Below are 21,773 nucleotides of genomic sequence, written 5' to 3'. Positions count from 1 at the left end.
AGAGGCAAAAGCTTGCTGTAAGCTAAGCAAGGAGGTACTCCACGACAGCATGACTCCGACCATCTTGAGCTCACAATAATCTGACGAAGCTCAATTACTAGGGATAAAAGCCCTCGCATGTTTTTCATAACCGGCAGCTGTACCGATGGGCCATACCACTTGGGAACAAGTGTTTAGCTCCGCTCTGGCAGAATCAGCAAATTCCACAGCGATTTCTGCAAGTGCCAGGCAGGAGCCCAGAGCGGCCGCAGCTGCGGTGGGCGAGGCGGCGCGCTCAAGGCCGCAGGGCTGTGGTGCCTCGCGCCTGGCCGCGGCCCAGCAGCCCCTTCACCAACAATAGCCGTCTCAGAAATGCCGGCCGTGCCGCCTCCCCAGAGGCACCCGGTGCTGACACCACAGAACAGCTCTGTCAAAACAATGCTGCTGGCTGGAACTGATGGCCCACCGCAGGGGCGACGGGGATGGCGGGGCACGTGATGACAGCCGTGTCCATGAAGCAGCTTCCCCGCTATGGGAAGTTGGATTTCTGATGGAGCCACGCAGCTCCTCCTTCTCCAAGGGCCGAGGGAACAGCAGCAGTACAGCACATCCCTACAGCCACCTATCAGCTTACAATCTCAGTATGGGCTGGAAGTAACGTTTTTCTACACGTGTTAGAGCATTAAAACCAAATTAAACCCAATTCTAATAAACTGTCACCATTTCTGAATGCAGACACGATTTTCACATATTAAATGTGAACAGAAAATGATCATAGCTGTAGAAAAAGACCTGATCTGTGGCAAAACGCTGCTTCGCTGATAAGGATGTTTAAAAGGATTGGATTCGAAATACATTTGGGTAGCAGAAGCCAAATACACCAAATAAATGTTATTTCAAACAGAGCCGAGATTGCACCAAAACTTCCCCTGCTCTTTCACAGACCTCTCATGCAAATAATCTCAAGGTAGAAAGTTTGCTGATTGTTTATATTCCAACTTGAAATAAAAGCATTCTGACTCCAGCCCAGTGGATTACATACACTCTTCAAAACAAAGCCATCTCTTGGGAAATGAACAGTCCAACATTAAGCTGCTCCTGTTCACTTTGCCTCTGGTAATAATAAAAACCTACTGTAGAGCTTTTCATCTTCAAAGCATTTTACAAACATTACGTTTCACATAACTCCTTTGCAATTTCACATCAAGAGGCAACCCACGGCATACAAAGGGCCAAAAGATTTAAAATGGTGATAATGACTATTGCATTGCAAAATCAGCTATAAAAACATACTGAAAAACAGCTGATGGATTTCTATTCTTTATAAAAGAAAGCAGAACAAAAATTGCCTCTTAGTAGCATCACACCAACTTCACTTTAAGATCCAAGATGTTCACAACAGCTGCAATTATGCAGCTAAGGACACCCTGTACACTATCATGTCTCTATGGCTTTTCTCAAAGCAGAGGGGCTTATCATGCCAGCTTGTAGGAACTGCTTGTTCCTACACACAGGCATCAAAGCAGCAACATTTTCAAGCTGATACAGTAAAAATGATCAGCATTCTTGATCATTTTTCTTTGGGAAGATAATGAAGAAGTATCCTCTCCAGCTTTCCTGACCATGGGATTTAGCACAAACAGAAACTCTTTTTACTCTTAACAGCTACAATCTACACACAAAATTCAGACATGCCCCAGTTGGGGCATACAGAAGTCAACTGGCCTCTGCATTGCAAGGCTTCAGAGCAGTGTGAACACCCAAAGCTGCCTACTATGGTGTCTGGACTGTAGTAATTCCTCAGAGTGCAAGAAGTTGTTTAGGAGAGGATGTTTGGCATAGGGCAGAACCTTGCCTCATATTGTTCAGATAATTTGACAGTACAGGTAATAATTTTCAGGTCTCTGGGAATACATATGCTTTGGCCCTGTTCAGTTTACTACTAGAGACAAAGCCAATGTGTACTCTTCAACAACAACAACAGAAATATCAAAGGCATCAAAATATTTGCAGACATACCAGCACACAAGTCAGGTTCTCAGCTGTTCTCTATGCACTTTGCTCACACAAATAACTGTTCGCTTCCCTTGTCTCTTCATGCCAATTTTTCTGCCTGATTACTAACCTGATTTCAAACTGCTCTATTTCATTATCGCCCCCACTGCCAAAGATGTGCACACACAAATTAGCACCATATTTTTTTAAAGTATCTAAAAAGGTATGAGGTATGAAGGTGATGTCCTCTTGATCAAAAGAGATGTGATCTTCAAAATTGGATAGACCAAGATCCAGTAAACAAGAATCAGAGTTGTTTTCAGAAGCACAGAGCCATAAGATAAAGTAACACAGCTTTCTTACAAAACAGGAATCACAAATGCAATACCTCTACTTTGAAGAACAAAGCTAATATTAATATAAAATGGAGTCAGAAGATCTTTTACAAGGTCACAAGAAAATAGTATTTGCATTTTTTACAAGTGTAAAAAAACTTGGAAAAAGAGATGTTACCTTCCCAGATCAAGACTCTGATTGACCAGAAATTAGGGATATCAAAGAATCACAAAATGGTGGAGGTAGGAAGAGACCTAAGGAGGTCATTTAGTCCACCCCCCTGCTCTAGAAGGACCACCCAGTACAGGATACCCATGTCCATATCCAAACACTTTCTGGAGATTACCCTGGGAGATTCCACAAACTCTGTGGGTAATCAATGCCAGTCACTCACACAGCACAGAAAACTTTCCTGGTGTTTACATGGAACCACTTGTGTTCCAGTTTGTGCCCATTGCCTCCTGTCCTGTTTATTTTCCAGTTTTCTCTTGCTCTTTATTTTCCAAAGTAAAGTAAGATTTTTTTGGAAGGAGATGGGGTAGGAGATTGGGAAACAATCTGGCTTTCCCATGATTTAAAAATATACTCTCACACCATGGATATACACAATGGGAATAATTTGTGAAGCTGAATGCAAGCAATAACACTTGTAAACATGAAAAATGAACAACAGTACCATTGTGCAGATGTGTGCAATAAAGATTATTGTGAGAGACCACAGTTATAGATTTGGAGGCAATGACTGCATCTTTAAAGAATTACTTAATTTGCAGCTAACCAGTGTTAAGTGAAATATTATCAGACACTATTTTACAGGAAATCTAGATGATGACAGCTCATTGTTGCTCAACCAAGAAACTAACCAACGCCCTCCTAAAACCCATAAAGCTTCCTCAAAGTTTTAGCTTGCATGGAAAGCAGCTGATAAAGCTTTGCCTGCATATGGAAAAGGACAACTATAGAATAAACAAGTAAATAAGTGTATGCAACAAAAGAAGCTTGCTTAAGCCTCCCAATTCCTGTTAAGTCTAGTAGGAAGGGAAGAGTCTAAAGTTAACGTCAAATCCTATCCCATTTAATATCTTTATTGATGACATGGACAAGGGAAATGAGTGCACCCTCAGTAAGTTTGCAGATGACATCAAGTAGGCAGGAAGTGTTGACCAACCTGGGGACAGGATGGCCCTACAGAGAGATATCAACAGGCTGGATCAATGGGCTGAGGCCAACGGGATGAAGTTCAACAAGACCAAGTGCTGGCTCCTGCACTTTGGCCATAACAGTCCCAAGCAAAGCTACACAGTAGTGCAAAGACTGTATGGAAGAAATGGACCTGAGGGTGTTGGTCAATGCTTGGCTAAACATGAGCTAGCAGTGTGCCCAGACAGCCAAGAAAGCTAACAGCATCCTGGCTTGTACCAGAATTACTGTAGTCAGCAGGAACAGGGAAGTGATCGTCCCTCTGTACCCGGCACTGGTGAAGATGCACCTCAAGTACTGTTCAATTGTACAATTCAATTGCACCTCAAGTTCAATTTTTGGCCTCTCCTTACAAGAAAGACATTGAGGCCCTGGAGCATGTCCAGAGAACGGCAATGAAACTGGTGAGGGGTCTGGAGCACAAGTCTTTCAGGGAACGGCTGAGGGAGCTGGGATTAGTTTAGTCTGGAAAAGAGGACGCTCACGGTAGACCTTATGGCTCTGCACAAATGCCTGAAAGAAGGTTGAGGAGAGGTGGAGGTCGGCCTCTTCTGCCACATATCTAGCAACAGGACTAGAGGGAATGGCCTCAAGTTGTGCCAGGTTGGATGTTAGGAAAAATTTCTTCTGCAAGACATAGGTCAAGCACTGGAATGGGCTGGCCAGAGAGGTGTTTGAGTCACTGTCCCTGGAGGTGTGTTCAAGTAACATCTGGATGTTGTACTAAACGACGTGGTTTAGTATGGAAACACTGGTGGTAGGAGAATAGTTGGACTAGATGACCTTGGAAGTCTTTTCCAATCTTGGTGATTCTATGATTCTAAGTGTCAGAAAGATAACCTCCTATCAAACAATCAACTTTACAACATTGTCTATTAGTCAAAGCAGAGGTAAAGAAGCAAATACGCAGTTTCACAGTGGAACACTGAAAAAGGACTTCAAGCATGTTTCTCTGATCAAACTTCCCTGGCTATTAGTGACATGTAGGAGAGAGAGACAGAGCCTTGCTCACTGAGAAGAGACTGCAAAGAGACAAAACAGCTTTACTCTTTGCCTTCCTTGAACATTACGTAGACAGGTCCCAGGCACAGGTTTAAGAATAATATATGTTTCACTCATTTATCTGTCTTTCAGAATGTAATTTTAATGGAAAACTCTGAAAAAACAATAGTTTCTCTTCAAATTAAACAATACCTAATCTCTGAAGAAGCAAGGACAAATTTTCTTTGTGAATTATTGGTAACTTTAGATAACTTCTGTCAAACCAATATTAGTACATGCTGACAGAAATCCTCTTGGCTTTCCACACAAGCTATTTTTATGTACAAGAACAGCAGAGGTTTAGTTGCTGTGCTTATGACAGTAATTGCTGGATTTGGCAGTGCATAGTCTCAGTGTTATCTCCTGTCTGGATGCACAGCAATACAACTTTCTATACTGCTTAGTTTTGAACTCTAGTAAGCAGAACAACTGCTTTAAGTCAAGATTTCTGCCCTTCAGAACTGTTCTACATTTCACTATCACACAATAAAAACTGATATAAGACAGTTTTATAGATCTTTATCTTTGTGAAGCCTCGATGTAGACATTTCCAAAAAATACCCATAGAGCTTGAAAACAGATGGTGACTATAGACCTAAGATTCCCCACAGTTTTTAAACATCTTCCACAGCAGTCTGTAATCAATATTCAGTAGTCACTATCTATGTGAAAGTCTGCTCTAAGCTGGTCACTGTCCAGAACTGAACACTTGACAGCTTGAGCCTGAAACATAACTCTGCTCCCCAGCTGCCAAAACAAACAAAATTCTGCCGTATGCCATATTTTACTCAAAGAGTGGCTTTCAGCAAATGATCAAAAGCCATCATGGCAATAGCTTTAAATTATCACAGAAAGCTCTAAACACAGCAGCATTTCCTAACCGACAAGAAGGACAGTTACTGTCATTGCTTTCTAGAAGCGGGAAAAGGAACAACATGAAAAGCTGCAGCCTTGTCAGATTTTACACAGAAACAAGAAACTGTGTAGCAAATTCAGCACAGGTGTAAGTGGGAGCTATGGAAGTAATAGATAACTAGGAATGACAGCACAGACAGAGACAGCAGGACTGCAGCTCTTCACTTTTGTTTCAGGCAGGTGGAAGCACCTCGTTAATCAGAGATCTGCTTCCGACTTCATAAAAACACACATAATCTCCTACTAGAGAAGGCCAAGGGATACAAACAAAATTTCTGCAAACTGATCAATACAGCACCTGAATGGAGAACACATTTTTAAAAACCTTCTTCTTATCAGCACGCAGGTATAGCGATTGAGGCCAACTCCAAATCCATTAAAATGCATCACTGCAAAAGTCAGTCAGGTAAACTCAAAGACATTTTAAGTGGGCAGTTTCAAAAGCCAATCTAGAATCTTATCTTCAAAGATGAGAACAAGTCTCTGATCTGAGGATGGAAATTTTTGGTTTTGCTTGTCCAACCGCTGCAGGTAGTTATATTAATGTGAATCAAACACTAGACCTGCTGACATTTAGATCCTGTCATGTTATATAGTACATCAAAAGAGTGAAAGACAGGACACAATGTGTAGCTCTAGAATGTAGGCAGTTCTCTCAGAGAGCTAATTATTAACTATTGTGGTAAACTTTGGGTGAGGTGAGGCCATTACTAGAAAATAGGCAAATAAGACAGGGATAGAGATTATTCCACAAAGGTTAGGTCAAAGAATTATAGGCAAAACCAAAGAGAGCATAACATTAATTCCATACTCATAGAGTATACGATCATAAGCCTTTGTCAATGCTTAAATCGTTGTTCTTGTAAATTTACTCCAAAATTCCAGAAGTCCAAACTTTACATGTAGCAACTCTTAGTCCCTTGAGTACAGCTAAAAATAACAGCTCGTTCTAGAAAATCTTGTTGATCCATGGCCAACTCATAGCTTTCCCCCCAAGCACCTCAATGAGGTGGAGCAAATCTCAGAGATGACAGCATCGTGAAGTTGGCTGGATGCATTTTGAGACAAAAAAAGATATTTAGTGAATTAAATACATTAAAATTCCAAAAAGAAACTTTAGAAGACAAAACTATCATTTTCACCTACCAGGCTGCTGAAGGATACTTACACAGTGTTTAATCTGCAAGTATTGCACAGACGGTAGTTATTTTCTTGCCACATTCTGACTAAATGACAGGGAACAAAATGGAAAAAAAAAATCCCTCCTAACGAGGGAGGGATTGAATCATAATAAAATTAATTATTCCTCTTCAGTCATCGGATAAACTAACTTAGACACCAAAATGTACATATGACAGGTTTCATTAGAACATCAGCAACATAGCAGCAAGAACAGCAATCCAGCAGCCAGAAGGAGCAGGGCCTCCCACACTCATGGCAAAAGAATGCTCTCAATCTGCATATTCCACAGCCTTGCTCCATGTTCCACCTTCAAGGTAGAGAGAGTGTGAATGACCTATCAATGTACGCATTTGCAAAAAATGCATTAGTTACCATATCATACTATTCTTATTGATAAAACCCCAAACGTATTCCACAGCTGCTACTCAGTCACCAAAGACTCTCATACAGGCACGAGATCTTCCACTTCACCAGGTATATTGTCAGTGCACTATAGGCAACAGACCCAACCACAGCCTCCTTTTTTAGGAACCTCAACTCACTACACAAACGGGGTCGCTTCTCTTATTCAGACCAGAGCATCTCAGATCCTGTGAGAAAGAGCCCCAGAGGAGAAGAAGCTATCACTTAAATCTGCTTCTGGAGATTTCTCACACAGACATGGCAACGGCACTCAAGGGCAACCCTCCAGCCTTGTAAAGATACCACAGTTATTTTACAATCTTCTTTTAGATGTATCCTAATCTTCAAAGCAGTTATAGTATGTTCTGGTCTAGATCACATACCAGTGTGTGTTACAGCAGTCCCCCTCAAAAGTAAATAACAACCAAATGTCTTGACTCAGCTGTTTTCACATTTTAGAGTTCACAGAAGCAGTCCTGACATATTAATATTTCCTTAACTGCCTTTGTAAGTAGAATCTGTCAAAATCTCTCCCAAATGGAATGACTGCCATCCAATCAAATCTGTGATTTTATAAGTCACAGCATGCAGCTGAGTTGACAAGGTAACCTTCCTCAAAACGAAACAACATTGCCCCTAGAAAAACAAATACACACTTTTTTTTCCTTTCCTTTTTTTTTTTTTTTTTAATGTTGGCTGATAAAGTGCCAAGTTTCTATCACTTTGATATCACTCTTTAGTTTACATTTGAATGCTAAGGTACAGATTATAGTTGAACCAACACCTAGAAGGCTAGAGTACTTCAAATCAGCTGTGGACACACAAGAGAACAAGTCTCAGTCAAAACATGTTTTGGTAACTGTCAGATAGAAAAATGAATAAGACCCTAAAAGCTTCCAATAATAAATAAAGAAAATGCCAGGCATACCTTTCTTCACTCAAACTCAAGGAAGACTGAATACCAAAGAAATCTAATGCTGATGTCAAATCACAGCAGCATGGCAAGCATTCAGAAGGATGATTGTATTCCAGGACCTAACTGGAATATAATCTGTCTACACAAGTATGCTTCTCTTTTTTATTTATGAAGAAGCAGCAAGAATAGAGTCACCACAGTGACACCACAAATCTTTAACTTCACCTCTATCTGTAAGTTTTCACCTAGGATGAGAATCCTTGCAACAATAGTGAAGAAAGAGACAGAGTATGAGGTGAACTCATCTCCTTTCTTCTATTCACTTGGCAGCGTAAAGGAAAGAAGCAGCAGCTTTTCTTCCCAGGAACACTGGACAGAAAACACAGGTCTGTAAACAAGTTTTGTTCACAGTGCTGCATGACATGATTAGAAGCAGCTTAAGTATACTCCTCTGAGTCAGCATACATGAAAACTGACCTTTATCTCACCCTAAGTGCTTTGGAAAGAAAAAACAAACAAACAAACAAATACACAACTTTCTCATGTGATTCCTAGCCAGGCTGCTGTCTAAATGTGGTTTCAGATAAACATCACACAGTTTATGCATGCTTTTATCACTGCAGGTATGTAAGGATCCAGCAACCAAGACATTCAGGAGGAGTCTTTCTGGTAATCAGAGCAACCTGTGCTCTCTCTCTGACTTGCTTCAGTGACAAAAACCCTTTTGCTTCTTCCAGCAGACTACTCAAAATTGAGTTTAGCCCCACTGTGTTTAATAGCTATTCTTAACTAACAAAACTGAAAGCTATGAGCCTCCTTCCACAAACAAACAATGTTTTTGACTCTCCTTTCCACATTTTGAATGAGAAAGGGCCAAAGAAAAACTCTGTACAATTACAAAAAAGTTTTCCTAAGAGGCAATCTAACAGAACAGATTTATTTCATCTTTTCAAATATAGCCAACTGGGTTCATATAGCTCATTCAACTCGGTGATCACTGGCCTATCAAGAGAGGGAAAGCTAACTCAAGACAAGTATTGAAGAAGTCTCCTCAACATGAACTAAGCCAAAGAATCGACACGCCTGCAATAAACCTTGGCTTTCATATTTCAGTATTATCTTGTCTTTGCATAAAGTTCATAGTAAGAGTGTGATTAAAACAAAAACAAAACAAACAGAATAATGTAGCACAAAATATGGGTGGTAGTAGGAAGAACAAGGTAGGTACGATTAAAACACAGTACAGTCCATTCTCCAAAGGACCTTCACACCTTTCTAATTTTTAGTTCTCCACATGTAAGCAAAAAGTCAGACAGCAAAAAAACTGAACTGGATAGCTGGTTAAATTGTTATTGATGCCTTTGATAGAATCCCTGAATAAGAAGGAAATATCACTGTAGATAATATTGACAATTCACTGCTCCTAGAAACACAGCGAACATTAATCAACTCAGGCAGTGAGGACACACAGAGCCAGGTGTTAAAGCTTTATCTTCCCAAATCCCAGGCTGCAAAGTGCAGTTCTGGCTCTTTCACCTTCACACGCAGGAACACTAAATGAAGTCACAAGATAAATTACAAGACAAACTTGCATCATAGGGTGTCTCTAGCACAAGACGTTACACTTTAAATGAATCTGGGATGATCCACAGCCGTGGCCACAGGGAATTACCCTGGCAATTCTGCAGGAGGGATGGTTATTTTCATAACTCTCCTTCTACAATCCTACTCAATCCTTCACACATAATGTTCTTGACATCCTTGAAGTGACAGGCATTTGCCAAGGACCTGAAACAGACTAGCACAACATCTAGCTCTCACACACCTCTGCTAGTCCTGCCACCAGAGATCAGCTGCAGCAGCTCTAATGAGCCAGAAGAGCCTCTACATTCAGGGGGCAGCAAGAAAAAGATGTTCCTTCCTGAAGTTGATCCCCCTTGAGGTGATGGCTGTACAGAAAGGTAGCAGCAGCCGGGTTGCCGAGGAGATGATAAAATGTCAGACTTCTGGCTGTACAAAATGGCAGTTGAACCCTGGCAAAATGCCAAGCTGTTCAAACAGTGAATTGCGAAGTACACGGGGCCATCATTACCATTAGCATAAGAAGAGAGTGGTACAACAGCCACCTAGCTACTCTGGAGGGTCACGGAGAAATTATAACAAAGCAAAGTTTTAGGGAAGGACACAAAAGAAAACAATGTCATAGCTCAGTGGTTTTTACCCAGAGTTTCTCACTGCATGAAGCGTGGCTCCGGAGAAAGTACAAAGACTTGATTAGGCTCTGAATCAAGAGCGGCCAGCAATGCTAGCAGGACTCAAACTGCTTCTCTACATCGAAAAGATCATATAAAAACGTGACACCAGAGACAAAGTATTTTACAGGAAAAACAAGCTGTACTGTAAGTTTGACTAACGCCTGGGTTCAGCACAGTTAGTCAAGATCTCTTCCTTTCTCGCTGAAGAAGACTGCTTTCAAAAGAGATTAAAAAAAAGAGATGTTTTAACAAATAAATTCTGAACATTCTGATATTTGGGTTTTTTTTTTCATTTTCAATATCGTATAAGCAAAGTTTACAGAGCCACAGATTCACACAATTAACCAGCTGCCAGGGTGAAATTAATCTGAGTTGCAATAAAAGTAAAACACATTATCATTGATTTTCAGTCTTAATACAATATGGATATGAAAATTGCAAGATTCATCATAGTTTGTACAGCTTTTCTATGAATTCCTGTAGATGAAGTTTAACTCAGAAGTTCTCTTTGCAAATAGAAGGATTAAAGTCTACACTGGAATCTGAATTCCACAGACAACACAGAGAACCTACATAGTAAAAAATCTCCATTCAGTAGGCACAATTCAGTTCCCCATGAACAGAAATTTTGCTGTTCAGATATTTCTACTGTTCATGGTCACATCTGTTTATGATTACGCTTTCTCTTCTTCATATAAAACTCTTCTATTACCACAGATATCAAGAACCCTAAAACTGCTCCCCTGAAGGCAAGATCAACCCTTTCCATAGAACGCAGCCATATGTTGTACTCCAAGTGGCACTCACCAAGACAAGCAAAGTGAAAAGCTAAGACTCCCATGGAGATTTTCTGTCTTTTTGTTAATCTACGGTATCAGACAAAACACCACGTTATGTAACCACTGTAACACCTCACTGAAACAATTCATCCACTTCAAGTTCATCCATTCCAGACACATTTCAAAACTCAAAGTCAGGGGAGCACAAATGGATCTTCCCTATTAAGACAGTTGGTTATTAAACTTTTCACCTTCTTGTTAATAAATCTTTTCCCTCTACTCCCAGCATCAGCTGTGTATCTAATAATGCAAGACACTTAAGAAGAGAAGTGAGTAAGTGTAAACTAATGTAAACTAATCAAGTGTCAGACTGAAATGTTCAAACCACTACTCCTGACTCATTTAAACAAAACAGAAGTCACTTACAGAACTGGATGAACAATCAGCTCGGGACTATATGATTTGATTACTGTTGCTGCATCTTTGGTACAAAACACATGGGATAAATCTGCACCCTAAAAAGAAAAATTGCAAAAATAATTATCAATTATACAGCAACAACTTCAGAATTCCAACGCTTAGTCAGCAAATAATTCTCCTCTTTTTCTATTTCTCAGTAAAGGGAACTTTTCTCATTTTTTCTACTTTGACTTAGCATAACATGCAACATTTTAGAGAAAACTTATATTTGCATCTAAACTCCAAAATATTTTCTTCTGTTTCTCACCAGTAGGATGACTGATTATGAATCTTTGCTCACCCAAACAATAGTTCTCATTTGCAGATTAGTAAAGATTAAAACATCACACACACAATCAGAAAAAAAGGCAAGAGAACAGAGTTGAACAAGAGACAAGCTACACTAAGAAAGGAAAATAATAAGGTACTATACTTGCAAAACACAGCTATGACAATCTCTGAGTACTATTCCAGTCCTACCATTTTCACTCAATGGGCCCAATCCATACCAGATAAAGTCTGGCACAATTTCAACAACTTCCCTTCAGCTAAACGAAGCCAAGGGGCTTAGTCTCAAGCTTCCATTAACAACTCAAAAAAGTCACAAATACACTTTAAAAATATGTAAATGTGTAGGAAACCTAATCTGCTATGTCTTCCATGTTGAAATTTCCCAAGGTTAATATAGCGTCTCCTCTGCTTTACTGCTTGTACATTTAACATTAAAAGCTACTAAGCAATTCATAAATATGATCCTATGATTCCTTATGTGAAGCTGCAATGAGCTGAGACCAAGTTACTCAAAGAGAGGACTCCCATAATGTACTTCTGCATCTGCACATAGAATAAAGGCTGAGTAGATTCTAATATTTCATAGAAGATTAATAAATGCTATAATTTCAGTTACAATTTTTGAGAGACTGCAAGTCTGGGGGCGGGGGGATGTAGATTGTGGTAGGAAGAAATACCAAGTAAGTACTGAATTGGTACTTATTCAAACAAACCTACAAAAGGAGCACAGTGAATGGAAAGTACTGATCACAGAGCTCTGAAAAATACACATATTATGTAAGCGTGTTTCGGGTACATTTGAATAATCACCACAGTATTCATGTAGTGTGCAGCAAGTTTATATCTTTAGTCGTTTAATTTGTCACTAAAATAAGGAAGTTGACACTTCTAGGAAAAAAGCCTGGAAAATACTTCTGCTAAAGATTATTAATTTACAATGTAAATTAAGTTGATATGTTGAATTCAACCAACAATGTTTAGACTTTCAGCACCAAAGAATTTTACAAGCCTAAAGCTGCACATTGCCCCATCCCTGGAGGCATTCAAGGCCAGGCTGGATGTGGCTCTGGGCAGCCTGGTCTGGTGGTTGGTGACCCTGCACATAGCAGGGGAGTTGAAACTAGATGATCTCTGAGGTTCTTTTCAACCCAGGCCATTCTATGATTCTATGATTTCAAAAGAAGGTTACTTCATTCAATGCTTACCAAGAATTCTGACTGCAACACTGAAAATGCAGCTGTAAACACTAACCTAAAGTTATTTGAGAAACTACTTCAGCAAGTTTTCAGATTTGCTATCCAAGCTTCTGATAAAACAGTTTTCTCTCTAAAACCTTCCATTTTCTTGTGTATCTCTACCTATACGTTACACAGAGAAAATATTTACAGGAAACAGCAAATGACACATCCATACCAAGTACTTCTACAAATCCAAAACAGAGGATTTTCTTTGTTAAATAGAAGACCTTTTAGAACTCCAATTTCAAGCACAGCACAGACCGAATGCTTTTACAAAATGGCACTTAGCCAACATAAATGATGAGAAGTTCATTTTGTATTGATATAGAAGAAGAACACATACCACTTTGAGAGCTGTAATGGCAGCAAAATATGGTGCTCCTGTGTATCTAGAATGAAATGAAAAACAATTTAGATTACGAAACACATTCATGATGTTAGACAAACTGGAAATCAGTCTGCTTTAAAGAAGACTCAAATGTGAGGGCAAATTAAAAAGCTTTCTCTTATGTTTGCTTTCAAAGACAGATAAAAATCCTGCTATGCTGAACCCAATCTCAAACTCTGCTTTAATTTCAAAGAAGCTACTTCAGTCACCTGATCTCTTCACAGAAATATTGATAAAGACCACGATGTAAAAAAGCAAATTCTTTTCAGACAATCCACTTAAAAAGTTTGAAAACAGACAAATAAAAGAGAACAATAATCAAGCATTGTTTGCAAGCCAAGCCTGAGATCCATGACCTAGATCACTCCCATCTGGTTTCAGATGCTTAACCAAATTGCCTAAACCTGATTCCAGTTGACCTGAATTCTCTTTATGAAGACTGAAGAGCAAGGTACAGGCAGACTCACTCTAAGAGGTGTCTGCTTTGGCCAAGAGGTAAGAACCCAAGCCTAGCAGACCAAAAGGAAAATGAATTCCAATCTAGCCAATGCAGCACCTTCTGCTCTTTATATAATGGCAGATCTTCAAGGGCAGATCTCTTTCACAGAAGAAAGATGCCACCTCTATTTTGAAAGGGGAAAATTAACAACAGGAAGGCATAGTAGCTTGTTCAGAGTATTGTACACATTACTGAAAGTGGCCAAGAAGCAGAACAGAGGTTTTATTTCTAGATCAATATAACCGATTTTTTTTTTTTCCTGAAGCATGCTATTTCTATTGCTCGAGAACATAAATCAGGATATTAATAAAATCTAGTAAACAACATAATTCATCAAAATAATAAGCACATAGTAAGATGATCTCAGCAACCTTCTATTCCTGACTTGAGAGATCTAGTTCCCAAGATACCAAAATACAACAAAGACCAACTGTCTTATTCTAGTCCATTTACTTGTATAACCTCGTCATGCAATGGGCAAAGACATTAATATTGAATGCCGTGTTACCACAGTCAAAAATGACTGAGAAGGTAGAAACAGGCACAAACTGCACTCTAAATTTCAGCCACGTTCACAACTGAAAGTTTGTGTCATAACCTCTGGACAACATGACCATTCACAAGAAAGATCATGATGATGGACTAGTAAACTATATTCGTGTTTTAAATAAAAGGCAAGCTTAAATGGCTTCCACAAGTTGTAATGACATCTTCAAGCTCTTGGAAACAACACTCCAATTTCTGATTAACTTACTCTCTACATCCTCCAACAATGCCTATACGTCCATCTTGACCTTTATGCCTCTTCCCAGTTAGAGGAGGAATAACGTTGCGCACCAGTTGAAAAATATTCTCCATATCCTTTAGAGTGTGATTTCGATGCAGTGAAAAAGATCTCTCTATAACTGAAAAAAGAAGTATTACTTTAAAATATGCTCTTTCTTAAGCATCAGCATTTAAGTACTCAAACAGTAACAAAGTCACTCAAAGATTCACAAACTGACATCCTTGTAAAAACCCAAAGATTCACCACCTAAAGGCCTTTAAAACACCGAGCAACTAGGGAAGGTGATCATTTTTTTACATGCATTTCAAGTCTGATGCAGTGAGTATTCCCACCGCTCACAGTCTTAGGGCTCAAGAACAGAAAGAAACAACCCCCCCAGTAAGCTGCAGAACATTCACAAGGCTACCTTCTTAGTTCAGTCTCAGATCATTTCCACAATTCAGCTCAACTGAAACAGGTACACTTGGTGAGCACTTAACACACCTGGACATGAGACGAGTACTCAACAACCAAACCCTCATCCCATATAGATACCCTAGTTTATTTCCATTTCCCCTCACAGACTTCCACCTCTTCGCAGATTTGGGGCCTATCTCACTGCTTTATTTTGGCAGGTGGATACGGAGCATAACAGAAGCCATTCTGCAAAACTCTAATTCAATTGCACTAGCTGCAAGCATTACAAAACCCACAATTTTTAGCTAGAATGCAGCTATTGATCTCTGATGCAAAGTTACATGTGAAACTACATACTAAACCAACCACACATTCAGAAGGCTGTGCATTCAAATTGCTGTTTCAGTAGACTGCAAAAATACAGAAGAAAAACATATTTCAACAATTCTACTACATAACTAAAGAGTATTAAACAGTCAACCCAAGGCACGGCAAATTCAAAGACCAGTACTTAAATGGACAATATATTAGCCATAAACTGAAAAAATAAAATTCTTGTATTTTGACACAACTCCCCATATCTGCACGAAGTCTGCTCAGAATTGCTGTTCATATGATTGGAAAGCTGCTCCTACACTTTAGTCAGGTTTCTTTTCTCACAAAACCTCTAAGAAGCTTTCAAGGAACTGCTAAATATTAACAGAGAATTAAGTAATAATAACTTGCACTATAGTCCACAGCTTCCAGCTGTGTAACATTTTGTAAGCCCAGCCCCAAAAACTGGAGAAGAAAAAAACTGTACCAGAAAATGAAAGAACAATGTACTAAGCAAGAAAAACTGCATCTGCGCACTATGAGCAGAAAGCATCTTTTCCTCCATCCTCTGGAGAATCTAAACCTAAACCAGACAAGCTAATCTTCAGTAATAGAATGCTTTAGTGTTCCACAACGATAAATACTCCTGGCTGATCTTTTGCTTCTAAAATCCTTCTATAATACAGGCATTCCTCTCCTATTGAGATAAAAAAAACAAAAAATTAAATCCACCCTGTTTTGGACCACGGCCAAAATAGCATTGCAGCAGCCCAGAGTAAAACAAAACACTCATCTCCTCTGGAAATAGGGCAGATTATTTTCTTTGAATCACGCTTCATACATTAACTGGCTTTCAACCACACGAGAAACATACCTATCTTCCACCTCAGGAGGACTTCACAAAGTCCTCTGTTTGTTTCCTGCTGGTTCTTGTAAACGCAAGCAATGTAACAAACAGACAGAAAACAAAATTGCCAGAAAGGAATTTTCAATAGAGTCCCACTTACACACTGAGGCACACTTAGCTATAAACAACTGAAACCCTAATTCCTTAAAGGATGTACTGCCTGAAGTGCTTCATTTTTAGCACTCCACTGCAAACACTTTGTTACACCCTCAACGTTCAAAAAGATTCAAAGTTTCTCTTAATAGAGTGGGATATATGCAATGCAAGTAAGCAATGCACAGTGCAGTATAGCTGTACACCCACATAAGGAAATCCAGTAAAAGACACTAAATTGTAGTTTCAAGCCTTTACAGATAATAAAACTCCTCCAACTTCTGGCAAAAAGCATTTCTTAAAAACAGAGGTAAACCCCTGCAGATACACACCAGTGTAGAACGTCCAATGATTCCCTCAGAGATTTTCTAAAGCACTTCAGGTTTCCTTCCACAGGAAACATTTACACACAGAATCCATACACTTGCTGTAATTTATCTAGAAAAGCCTTCAGACATTGAGAAATTCTGCAAACCACCTATCTAATCAGAAAACACCTACCCTAACCCCCTAGGAGGCCTGAACATTCAGTTCCCAACCCACCTACAAGGACACACAGCATATTTAACACAGAACGGTAAAGGTTCCAAGATCCTCTCAGGAATCAGTGTGCACCTTTTAGGATCCAAAGCATGGGGTTATTATTCAATGCTGTGAGTTTGGGTGTTGTACAGTGTCTCCGTCAAGCGGTGTGAAGTTCAGAATTAAACCCAAAGAGACCTGTTTTCACACAGCAAGCTACAACCACCGAGCCCAAGGCTCACTCTGGTTTCAGCATCAGCCAAATATCAGCCTTCCTCCTGCCCACACAGCATACCTCCACATAAGGAGACTACATAAATGACACAGAGCCACGGCTCTAGGAAGTCTGGTAATAAACGCTAGGATCTGATTGTCAACTTCTGGCCCACGCGTGTTACAGAAGAAAAGGTCTGTGCAATTAATTCAAGAGCGTTTGCTTTGTCTTTCTCTATAAAATCAATTTCAGACCCCCAAAGAATTTATAAGTGAACTGATAAGAGAATAAAAGGCAATGCCAACGTTTCCATATCATGCCACATCTGCTGCAGTAACGTGATATTTACTGAGGAGACCGGTAATTTTTATTTAATGAAATTAGTTTTCAAGAAGCTGGATTTTAACATTTGACTTTTTTGGAGTGCAGGCAAAATGCCACTCCATTCCCAACGTGGACAAAACGTACGCACATCCTTAACTTCACACACTGAGTCAGGCCTGTTAGCTTCAGCAACAGCAGAACTTCTGCTACAACACACTTCCCCTTCCCACCTGCCTTCTATACATAAAACTTCCTTAACTTCATTTCACGAAGATGTGAACGTAGAAAGAGCCCAACATTTATGGAGTTTGAAAAGCATTAATTCAGTCGAGGAAATCTGTTGTAATAACTAACATACCTATATTAAAAAAATCAGTACAATGATACAAACAACGTTTTAATTGCATTTGACATCAGACAGACACCTTCACCACAATATTAAATAATTCCAACTACCTTTTATTTGCAAAAGCTACTTACTAACAGGGCTTTCACACAGAACTTTAAAAAAGACTCGCTTTTATTTATGCTATAGAAGGAAGTACCTATCGGCGGAGAAAGTGCTGCTGTCATAGCATTATAATTAAAGTTATCCCCATAAGAACGATGGTTTGCTCTCTGAGGTGGACTCGTTGGTATAGACTGTGCCCTTTGTGATACCGTCGAAGAAATTCCTGACAACATCTGTCCCAACATCTGCAGCATCTGGAGCTCTCGAGCGTGCTCAGCTTCACGACGTTTGTCCTCAATTTTGAGCCTCTGCTCTTCGTATCTATAAAATTTTTCTTCTGTATCCACGCTCTGCTGCAGGAATTTCTCCATCATTTTATCCAACGTTAAATTTGCATGGCGCTTTTTTGATCTTTTGGGCTGACTGAGAGGCGGGGTAACCGTCGGAGCGCTCATTTCTTTAAAGCCTGAAACAAGAGGAGAGAGAATTATTTTTCTGAAGGACTAAGAAGAAAGAAGCAAAAAAATCTCCTTATGAAACGTAGACCTAATTTGCCACAAGGTTATTACTCTTTCAATGCAAACTGCCATTATTTCAGACGTTTTTATTTCAGAGTACCTGAGCAAAAATACCCACGGCCTTCTATAAAGTTACAAAGGCAGCACAAAAATCATGCAGACATCTTTTAATTGTTGTAGTACTGAACTTCAACAATAGCAGCCTTTTTGATCTTCTAAAAAGGTTTAAGTGAAGGCTATTAAATAGTATAGGCTCATTTGTGTATTGCAGGTAATTACATTAATCTAAATTGAGTTTCAGTCTGTTGGCATTCTGGATTTGCATTTCAAAAGCACACGAGTGTAAACAACTCTTTGATGGGGTTTATGTGTAAAAAGAAGGTTGGTTAAACGTCAACCAATTGGCTGATGCCTCAGTGATGTCAACCACCAAAGACAGGTTCATGTTTGTATTAAAGCCCAGCGTTAATCTAGATTTAAAACAAACAAACAGCGCTCCCGCCCCCCCCCCAACGCCCCCTCCCTGAACAAGGATCTGCGGGGAAAGGACAAGGAGGAAGAGGCAGGCACTGCTTAAAGGCTGATGGCTGCGCGCCTGCTGAAGTTGGAGCAGCGCTGATAGAAGAACTCAAGCAATTCGTTACATAAAAGCTCCCCCCTTGCCTTCTGCCCCATCTGCAACAATAAGCAGATTTTTCAGTGGGATCTCCATCATCACCGTAACCCAAAGGGAACGGGGAAAACCCTTGGGTGAGAAGGACAGCCGCGTCCACGCACAGCGCTACCAGCAGCGTCCTCAGCTCTGCGCCAGCGTTCCCTCGGTTCCCCGCCGCTGAACACCAATAGAACCTCCCGGCACTGCCTCCTTCCCCTCCCCTCCCCTCCCGCGGGGCCGAGGCTGCCGAGGACGTGCAAGGTGCAGGGCCGGGGCCGCACCGATAGGGCTGAGGGGGGGGCCGCTCGCTACTCACCGTCTCCGGGAGGCACCGGGATGGCGAAGGGGGGGCACTCCACCTTGATGGGGCGCTCGGCGTACGAGGAGCACTCCCCGGAGTCCTCGGCGAAGTTGTCGCGGGGGGACTCGAGCCCGGCGTCCTCGTCCGCCTCGGGGTCGTTCTCGCGGCCGTTGTGCAGCGCGCCCGGGCTGGGCGGCCCTCCGAGGGGCTGCGGACCGTCGGGCAGAGGGGGCGGCGGCTCGGGTGCTCCGTCGGGCCCCCCCCGGCAGCTGAGGATTCGGTCCATCTCGTCGTAGTACTTGCAAATCTTGCGGGCGTGCCCGTTCTTCTTCAGCCCGTCCCGGGCCTGGTAGTACTGCCGTTTGAGGCCCTTGATGCGGATGCGGCACTGCTCCGGGGTGCGCTCGAAGCCCAGCTCGGCCAGGCGGCACGCCACGTCCCGGTACACATGGCTGTTCCGAAAGTTGCCGTCCAGCGCCGACTGCACGTCCGCCTCGCCCCAGATCTCCAGCAGCGCCCGCGTCTCCAGGTCCGACCACAAGAAGCCCCGCGTGTTCGTGATCATCCTCGGCCGGCCGGGGTCACTGCAATGGCCGCGCACCGGGAAAGGAGGAGGAGGAGGAGGGAGGGACGGAGAGAGGAGGTGCCGGGGGGGCGGCGGGAGGGAGCGGGAGGGGAGGTTAATACCCGCGCTGCGCGCTCCCAGGGGGCGCCTACGGCAGCCCCGGCCGCGGTGCGGCGGGAGGCGGCGGGGAGCCGGGCCCCGGGCCCCGCATCCCAGCGCGGGCCGCCCGCCCGCCAAACTTTCCAGCGGGCACCTGCAGAAATGGAACGGAAAAAAAAAAAAAAAAAAAAGAGCCACCAACCAACCGAGCCCGACACGCACAAAGCCTCCCCCGCAGCTCTCGCCCTGCCTCGGCGAGAAGACGAAGATGCGGGCACGACCCGCCGCCCCCCGGGCAGGACGAGCCGCCCCGCTCGGCGCTCAGCTCCGCGCGGCCGCTCCCCTGCCGCGGGCAGCCCTGGGGGCGGCAGGACGGCGGCGCGGGCGGCACGCGGAGGCCCGGCTCATGGCAGCGCCCTCCTCCTTCCCTCCTTCCTCCCCCTCCTCCTCCCCTCCCTCCCGCCGCAGTGGAGCGCGATCCCTACACACACACACACACACACACACGCACGGCGCTGCAGCTCGGCGGCCGGAGAGGCCCTGCGGAACGAGGCAGCCCCTCGCTGGGGCTCGGCGCCCCTCGCGGCAGGTGCGAGCGGGGGGACACGCGGGGTCTGCTGCGCCGCGCCCTTTCCGCCCGCTTCCCTGGCGCGCACCGGCGGAAGGCTCCGCTCCCCCCCGGGCTCTCCCAGGCCCCGGCCCCCGCCTCGCGGGCGGGTCCCACCCCCTCCTCGCTGGAGCTCCGCCGCGGAGATGTCTGTACCTTCGTCACTCCGCAGCCAGAGAGCTGCGGCCAAAGCCAGCGCGGCCGCCGCGCCGACCGCGGCCCGTCCGCACATCCCGCCGTGGGAGGCCCCTCCGCTTACCTGGCCGCAACGCGAGGCTCACGCCACCCCCAGCCGAGCGCGCGGCCCAACGCCGCACCCAGCTCATCGGCGCGGCTTCCGGCTCCGCGCCGCGGCGGGGCCGGGCCGGACCGGGCAGGGCAGCGCGGGGCCGGCCTACGCGGGCGCGGCAGCCCGGCTCCGCTCCGCGCCTCCCCGCGGCGCCCCGCGGCCATGCTCCCCCTCCCCCCCGGCGGCAGCCAATGGCGGCCGCGCTGAGAGACGGGGCTCCCCGCGCCGCCGGCGGCCTGCGCCTCCGCAGCCCTGACGCGGGAGAGGTGCCCGGCGATGCGCCCGGCCCGGCCCGGCGGCCCTCGGGTTGCCTCTGCGGCCCTTGTAATTGAATTTAAAAGGTTTAGAAATTACCATTCGTATTTATTGCTCCCAGCTTTTAAAAGCGCTTCTCATCCCTCATCTCACCCTGCTTTTTGGAGCAAACCTCTGATTTAGGAGCGTGATTAATCTCTGAGGTGCTATTTATATCTCAAATACATCACTTTAAAGCAGTGTTCTTGTACCATTTTTCTTTAAAACACACCAGAGGCAGTGGGAATGCCAGCTAGTGTTCATCAGTGGTCCTGCAACACCTGCTTTATCTACGCAGAAAATCAAAACACAAGAAAAACTGATGGGATTGTATGCATGAGACACCTGAAAGCTCAAAACAATTCTAATCTCTGCCTGATGGTTCTGGGTAATTTGAGCAAGACTTGTTAATAACTCAGAAAAGCTTCTAGCATAGTTAGAAACGTGGAATCATTGAATCATTAGGGTTGGAAAAGACCTCTCAGATGATCAAATTCAATCACTACCCCATCCCTGCCATGCCCACTAACCATGTCTCTTTGCCACGTCCGCATAGTTCTT

The 21,773-nt window shown here is 43.1% G+C and overlaps 1 protein-coding gene across 3 annotated transcripts in view; it reads right to left on the bottom strand.

The window, feature by feature from the left end:
- NAXD (NAD(P)HX dehydratase) overlaps positions 1 to 21,015 on the bottom strand; it is a 50,596-nt gene extending 29,581 nt beyond the window's left edge. The window contains exons 1-6 of one of the 3 annotated variants that reach the window (XM_052705915.1): positions 20,889 to 20,985; positions 19,374 to 19,942; positions 17,979 to 18,350; positions 14,630 to 14,780; positions 13,332 to 13,377; positions 11,427 to 11,515 (exon numbers count right to left, since the gene is read on the bottom strand). In XM_052705915.1, the coding sequence (XP_052561875.1) occupies positions 11,427 to 11,515; positions 13,332 to 13,377; positions 14,630 to 14,780; positions 17,979 to 18,350; positions 19,374 to 19,923 (1,208 nt within the window). In that variant the 5' untranslated portion in view covers positions 19,924 to 19,942; positions 20,889 to 20,985. Of the gene's footprint in view, positions 1 to 11,426; positions 11,516 to 13,331; positions 13,378 to 14,629; positions 14,781 to 17,978; positions 18,351 to 19,373; positions 19,943 to 20,785 lie in introns of all 3 variants that reach the window. The other 2 variants (XM_052705918.1, XM_052705917.1) reach the window with 2 other exon arrangements.
- Between the last annotated feature and the right edge of the window lie 758 nt (positions 21,016 to 21,773).

The sequence above is a fragment of the Tympanuchus pallidicinctus genome, unplaced genomic scaffold (genome assembly GCF_026119805.1).
Source record: "Tympanuchus pallidicinctus isolate F22 unplaced genomic scaffold, pur_lepc_1.0 scaffold6, whole genome shotgun sequence".
Lineage (NCBI taxonomy): Eukaryota > Metazoa > Chordata > Aves > Galliformes > Phasianidae > Tympanuchus > Tympanuchus pallidicinctus.
This window is presented reverse-complemented; position numbering and strand designations above follow the sequence as displayed.